Source organism: Triticum aestivum, chromosome 5A (assembly GCF_018294505.1).
Source record: "Triticum aestivum cultivar Chinese Spring chromosome 5A, IWGSC CS RefSeq v2.1, whole genome shotgun sequence".
In the NCBI taxonomy this organism is placed as follows: domain Eukaryota; kingdom Viridiplantae; phylum Streptophyta; class Magnoliopsida; order Poales; family Poaceae; genus Triticum; species Triticum aestivum.
Genome location: NC_057806.1, coordinates 546,412,693 through 546,420,099, shown reverse-complemented (window position 1 = coordinate 546,420,099; position 7,407 = coordinate 546,412,693). Strand labels below are relative to the sequence as shown.

General features: G+C 50.3%; 1 protein-coding gene across 1 annotated transcript; it reads left to right on the top strand.

Moving 5' to 3' along the window:
* The first annotated feature begins 5,192 nt into the window (after positions 1 to 5,192).
* Positions 5,193 to 6,723, top strand: LOC100682469 (ornithine decarboxylase). Its single transcript, XM_044529560.1, has one exon. The coding sequence runs from the start codon at positions 5,377 to 5,379 to the stop codon at positions 6,601 to 6,603; it is 1,227 nt and encodes a 408-aa protein (XP_044385495.1). The 5' UTR covers positions 5,193 to 5,376; the 3' UTR covers positions 6,604 to 6,723.
* The last annotated feature ends 684 nt before the right edge of the window (positions 6,724 to 7,407 follow it).

Below are 7,407 nucleotides of genomic sequence, written 5' to 3'. Positions count from 1 at the left end.
ACTCATTGTAAAGATCACTCCTATCCCAGATTGCAACAAGTGGCGCACTGTATGTGCGCCACGTGTCGCAACCTGAGAGTTTTTCCTTTTTTCGTATATCCGTTTATTCAAAACGCTTTATCTCTTAAACCGTGTATTCAAATCTCGAACCGTTTTCGCCGTTGGATTCCTCGCATTGAAATCTTCAAAACTAGATCCCATGTTGATAGATTTGGCGAACTTCTTTTTCATGAAAATAACAAACGAAAAAACCGAACCGGGAGTACGGTTTTTTCCCTTTCCGAAAGAGGCACTCCTATGCGTCTCGCGAAATCACTATCATGCCTCTCGTGGAAGCAAAACCATGTCTCTCGTGAAAGAAAAAAAAAACGTGTTTTTCCCGTTTTCGAGAGGCACGGCCGTGACTCTCGGGAAAGCACAACCGTGCCTCTCGCGGAAGGAAAAAAACAGAAAATACGTTTTTTTTTCGTTTTTGAGAGCGATCGTGACTCTCGCGAAAGCACAACCGTGCCTCTCGCGGAAGCAAAATCGTGCCACTCGTGAAAGAAAAAAAATAAAAAACACATTTTTCTCCGTTTTGGAAAGGCACGGCAGTGCCTCTCACGAAAGCAGAACCGTGCCTCTCGCGGAAGCAAAACCGTGCCTCTCACGGAAGGGAAAAACATGTTTTTTTTCGTTTCTAAGAGGCACGGCCGTGACTCTGGCGAAAGCAAAACCGTGACTCTCGTGAAAGAAAAAAACGCGTTTTTCACGCAAAAAATATAAAAAAAAATTGATCCAAAAACTAAGGAAGATCAGTGTAAAACCGAAATGTCGAAAAAAAACCGTTTTAAAAGCCGGAAACGCCTGTGAAAAAAAAATAAAAAAACGAAATTCGAAGGAAGCGCTCAGAACGCGACACGTGACGCTGGTCGTTGTGAGGCTCCCGAAGAAGCGCTCGTCAACTAGTTGCTCTCCAGATCGGGCCCTAAGAAGCTCAGCCACTACTTGCCACCTGGGAGCGGACATCGTGTGGCCAGGCATAAATTGCTCTGTTTTTGCAACCAGTAGCACACCAAGGTCGTCAGCTAATTGCATGATGTCTTTCTTTTCATTAGTACCAAGTTCGCATGCTCTCACTACATACAAATCTTCAGCGCAGAGGTATGGATATTGAGTTCAATTGGAAGCAACTATAGGCGCTACCACTGCCACGCAAGGTGTTGCATTTCATATGGCGGATCACCACCTACAGTTTGCCTCTACGTACAAAGCTTCATCGTAGAGGTATGGATATTGACACCAGTTATACTCTGTGCTTTAGATATGATGAAGATGGCGGTCATTGTTTTTTAAATGCAAAAAGGTAAAAGGCATATGGAGGCATGCTCTGTTAGAACACATTAGGCTTCGGCTACTTGAATGCCCAGATTCCTTTAAATTCATGGAAGAAATTCTTGAGCTTAATGAAAAAGAAAAATTGAAAACATGCATTCTCCTCTGGATGTGGTGGCATCGGAGAAATAAAGCTAATGTGGGAGATAGAGTCAAGTCAAACGATGAAATGTGTTTCTGAATTAACCACTGTCTTGCCAATGTTCTGAACAATGTGCAGCCAAGCAAACACACAAGACAGAACATGACCCAAAGATGGACTCCTCCTCCAGTGGGAATTATGAAGATTAACACTGATGACGCTTTTCATGAGAAGACTCATTCTGGAGGTTGGGGTTCACACTAAGAAATGATATAGGTGCAGTAGCAGCGGCTGAAGCAGGGAACCTGGAACATGTATCAGACACCCTTCATACTGAAGCTTTGGCGATGCTCCATGCTGCTAATGTGGCAATCAGGATAGGATGTGATCGGCTAATTTTAGAAACCGACTCTCTTTTGTTGAAGCAGGCTTTAACATCAAATATTTATGATCTATCACATTTAGGTGCTATTTTCAGAGATATCAAATGTCAACATAGAGTTGGTTTATCTCATGTATCTGTCAAACACTGCAGCAGGAAATGTAACCATGTTGCATACACTTTAGCTGCACATAGCACAACTATGAGTAGAAGTACATGGGAAATTTGGCTTGACCAATTTCCACCATTTGTATCAGACTGTGTAGCTGGAGATTTTTCCAGCACTGCTATATAAGGGAATGCAGAATGTTCCTTTCAAAAAAAAAAGTTCGCATGCTCCCATTCTAAGGAAAGCTGCATGTCACGAGGTTTGGAAACGAGGAAAATGATCAATCAGGGAAACAAGGATACAATACGAAAGATAGGAAAATCACCTGCATTTCCAGGAACGATTGTTTTGCTCATATCATCCTTAGGCCCCACATCGAATGGGCATATGTATTTTGTTTTACATGTGTAAATTATGGGTCATAGCTGATTTTTCACCTAGAAAAACAAAATAACTGATCCGGGCGTGTATTCTAAACCAGCCGGTGGGCGGAGATCCTTGTAAGGCGTGTATTTAGGATGTGTAACCCACCTTAATCAATGAGAACCTAATGTCACGGAATGCGCAGTGGGCGAAGATCCTTAAACATCTACAACCATATATGACAAATATGACCCTTCAAACGCCCACCAGCCTATAACCTTTTTTCAAGATACATCGCGTCGTTCAAAAAGGCTATAGGCGATGGGCAGAATTCCTAGTGTTGGCTATATCAGACACAACAATCACAATTAGGCTAGCTAGATCGTGGGAAGTGGGATATTTATCCACCCAACACCGTGTCCATCATCAAATTGCTACCACCAATAACACCCAAAATATCATGGAAAATACTAAACTGAATTGTATACCTGAGATTTACCCTCTTGGCGCTAGATCGACTCGGCGCCGAAGAAGGAGCCAACGGAGATGGATTTTCACCAAGTTGAGGTGTAGTACAATCACGCAGAACGTTTTCCTCCTTCCTTCTTCCACGAGCAACTCCCACGTGAGGCTTTTCCCGCCTCCGTCAACGCCGTCAACGCTGTTGCCGATCTCCCCCATTTTCTATGACCTTAGGGCCATGGTGGCATGATGGATCTCGACTATTCTTGGCGGGAAGGCTCCTTCTTGTTTTTAGGTGTTTTTCTAAGTTTGTTAGGGTTTCTGTTCTGCTCAGAAAAATGAGACGGCAGTGGCTCCCTATAGATGGAATAAAGTTCTCCTTGCTTAGAACCCGTCCGGATGATGCATCTAGCATCATCGAAGGACATGTGAAGATGTACCTCCAGCAGATATTGCGGGATTTAATTGGTGATTATCTTCGATGGATCTGCTTTGCTACGATCTTTGTTCGTCTGCGTTTATGTGTGTGCAAATTGGATCCTTGCGATTTAAATTTCTCTTCATCGGCAATAGTTGTTATTCTGGTGTAGTAGTCCTTTAGTGCATCTTTAACGCCGACCCACAAATATCCTCTTGCATCCGTCCACGGACACGAATGCGGGAGACGGCCATCCAACGCTGCCCGCATACATCCGGCTTCCCTAATATATTTTTAAAGTTCACATGTTCAAATAGCCGCATATATAGAGTACAAACGTTCAAGTAGCCACATACATAGAGTATAGACGTTCAAATAGCCGCATGCAGCAGTAGTTCAAATTTGAAAAAGTTCAAATATTACATTCCGACGACGTCTTTCTTTAAGATGAAGTAGTCATCATAAGACGCCATGGTACAAATGATTGAATACAGTCTTGTGCATCCGAAAACACCGACAAAAATAGTCAGTGAAGAGCGCACCAGGGGCAAAGTAGTCGTCCATCAATGTCAAATGGCCGCGCGCCCTGTTGCTGTGGAGCACTCACTGACCCTTGATCGTTCCCTTGAAATTAAGAATATGCTCCTCCACACGCTCTGCGTCTTCAATAACCGCCTGCATCATCATCGACTCATCCGTGCAGTCCTCCTTGTCGGAGGAGCCGTTGGACGACTCAACATAGTACTCGTGTATGTACTCCAAATCGGAACCCATTGCTTGAAAGAAGAAGGGACACCTTTTTTAGCTCCAACAATTCAATGAACAGTTGTTGGGCATGGTGAGTATAGCAGTAGCGGATGGTACCTGTCAGAGCGGTTGAAGGAGAGGGGTTAAACAGTGATGGAGGAGATGCGGGATGGAGCCCGACTGGAACACTGAAGGTGAAGGAGATGTAGAGTTTTGGCAGGGGTGGCGTGGCGGCCGGGGTGGTGGAGCGGGGGCGAAGGCAAGAGAGAAAGAAGGAAGGAGAGAAAAATGGGGAGGATGGAGGCGCGGGGTCCAAGAAGGATTTTGGATGGGCTGAGGCGGTCAGAATCGGACGTGGCTGCTATCTAGACTCCCGCGAAGCCCTTTCTCCCTTCCCCCACGTTTGTTTGTCTTGGGTTTCCCAAAAAAGTATGTCTGGACCTCTTGGCGAACCGATACAGACTCGCGTTGGATGGCAAACCGTGTTCAGACCGCGCGGTCCGGACAGTTTCGGGCCGTTTAAGGGTCCGCATTGGAGATGCCCTTGGGGCTTTAACATGATGACTTTTCGCCTGTCTACTACAATAAAGTTTGCCCTGCTCTGGTGAAGAAGATGATGACTGTGGCGTGTCTTCGACTTGCTGCAGTGCTTGTACTCATCGGTAGGTGGTATACGTACATAAATGTATTTTTTATTTTCCTTTATGGAAATAGTGTTTGATGAATAGATTGGAAGCTTTCCTCGTTTTTTTTTTAAATGATGGAAACCAGGCCATGCAAAGTAAGAGGTCCAGGGCCCAACACGTCCCATCCCTACGTACCAGGCCCAAACTTCGGCTTGCCGGCCCAAAATGGACAGAGCCCGGCAACACGTGCCGCGAACATGTCCTAGAAGCCCTTTTGAAATTGCAGCCGAATAAAGAACAGCATGCGCAGCTTCCCATTTTGTTTGACCGGACCCGACACAGAGTCCCGGATCTAGCAAAGCAACGAAGAAGGGTCCTCGAACCAGCCGCAGCAAGCGACGAAGTGTTCAGAGTCGTTGGCGCTGTGCCGCACACCACACCGCACCGTTTCAGAGACAACGGGGGACGAGGGACGGGATGCCGCGCGCTCCCCCAGCTAGTGCGCCAGCCTACCTACCGTCGGAGCTCTCTGACCGCGCACCACCTAACCTAACCCGGCCACTTCTTCTAGGTTCGTCCTTCGCCACCAAGCCGCCGGCAGAGGCCCCAGAGCGCTATATAAGACGCCGAGCCCGTCGCAACCAAACCAACAAGCCACACACGCCAAGAAGCATTCCCCGAGCCAGCGATCTTCTCGCCGCAGTCCACACAGCTGCTCGTGCACGTGCCACGCCCCGAGAAACCGTAACTTACCTCGCAGAGCTAGGCTCTCATTGTTTAAGTGAGATATTCACAGTCGCATCCGTCGTCGACATGGTTGGGAGCAGCCCGATGCAGGCGGTGCTGGTGGCGCCGGGGGTGAAGGACAAGAAGGTGCTGGCGTTCCGGCGGGACGCGCTCAAGGAGAAGGACGCCGTCGCCGCGCTCATGCGCACCATCGCCGCCGGCGGCGTGCGGAGCGCCTTCTACGTCTTCGACCTCGCCCGGGTCGTCGACCTGTACCGCGGCTGGCGCCGCGCGCTCCCCGGCGTGCGCGCCTGCTACGCCGTCAAGTGCAACCCGGAGCCGGCGCTGCTCGGCGCGCTGGCCGCGCTCGGGGCGGGCTTCGACTGCGCCAGCCGCAGGGAGATCGAGGCCGTGCTCGCGCTCGGCGTGCAGCCCGGCAGCATCGTGTACGCCAACCCGTGCAAGCCCGAGGCGCACCTCGAGTACGCCGCCGAGGTGGGCGTCAGCCTCGCCACCTACGACTCCGAGGAGGAGGTGGTCAAGGTGAAGCGCTGCCACCCCGGCTGTGAGCTCATCCTCCGCATCAAGGGCCCCGACGGCGGCGGGGCCCGGGTGGACCTCGGGACCAAGTACGGCGCGCACGAGGACGAGGTCATGCCGCTCCTCCGCGCCGCCCAGCGCGAGGGGCTCAACGTGGCCGGCGTGTCGTTCCACGTCGGGAGCGGCGCGTCCAACACGGACGTGTACCGGGGCGCCATCGAGGCCGCGCGCGGGGTCTTCGACGCGGCAGCCGGGCTCGGCATGCCGCCCATGCGCGTGCTCGATATCGGCGGCGGGTTCATGGCCGGCCCGGCGTTCGACGAGGCGGCCGCGGTCATCAACGCGGCGCTCGAGCGCTACTTCGGGGAGCTTCCGTGCGTGGAGGTGATAGGCGAGCCGGGGAGGTACTTCGCCGAGACCGCCTTCACGATGGCGGCGCGGGTCATCGGGAAGCGCACTCGCGGTGAGGTACGCGAGTACTGGATCGACGACGGCCTCTACGGCACCCTCAGCTGCATCCCCATGGACCACTACGTGCCGCACCCGAGGCCGCTCGCCGTGCCGCGCGCCGGCGAGAAGACGTACACGTCGACGGTGTTCGGGCCGACGTGCGACTCCCTCGACACGGTGGTGACCGGGTACCAGCTGCCAGAGATGAGCGTGGGGGACTGGCTCGTGTTCGACGACATGGGCGCCTACACCACCGCCTCCGGCTCCAACTTCAACGGCTTCTCCACCTCGGACATCAAGACCTACTTGGCCTACTCCAGCTGATATGGAACTAGTCATGTGGCCACGTACTACGTAGCACACGCCATTCGATTTGTTTTCGCAGTACACAAAATGAAGAGCTGTAATTAAGCTCGTACACAATGTATGTGCTTTTGTTTGTTCTATTTTTCTAATTTTAATTAGGCATATACATATATGTATCCAATGTGGATCGTTATTCTTTTGTTTCCTAAAACGAAACTTTCTTATCAACAACTTTTTTTTCAAGAAATTTCCAATCTATTCATCTTCAATCATAGTAGTACAAAGAACAACAGGAGTAATAAAAATTACAACCATGTCCGTGGATCACTGGACTGAACCGAAGGCTCGCCGCCGCCATCGCCCCTCCCTCACCGGAGCCGGGCAAACCTTGTTGTAGTATAGGGAAGTCGTCATGCTAAGACCTCATAGGACGAACACACCAGAGTAACAACTATCGCCTCGTACTCCCTTACATCTAGATACATCCATTTCCGCGACAAGTAATTCCGAACGGAGGGAGTAGATCAGAAGGATCAAACCTGTAAACATTCGAATGAAGACGAACGAAGACCGAATTCAAACAGATCCATCGAAGACCAACACCGACCAAATCCCGCGGATCCGACGAAGACACGCGCCCTCCGACTCAGTAGCAGATCTAGCCCAATAAGCCAGGGTGGGCCAACAATAGAAGTGTTCATAAACAATATTTTTTACCTTTTTTCCTATGCTATACAGCTATTCCAAAAATGCCAGGGTGGGCCGTGGCCCACCCTGTCCACCCTCTACCTCCGCCACTACTCCGACTATGTTAGGGGCACC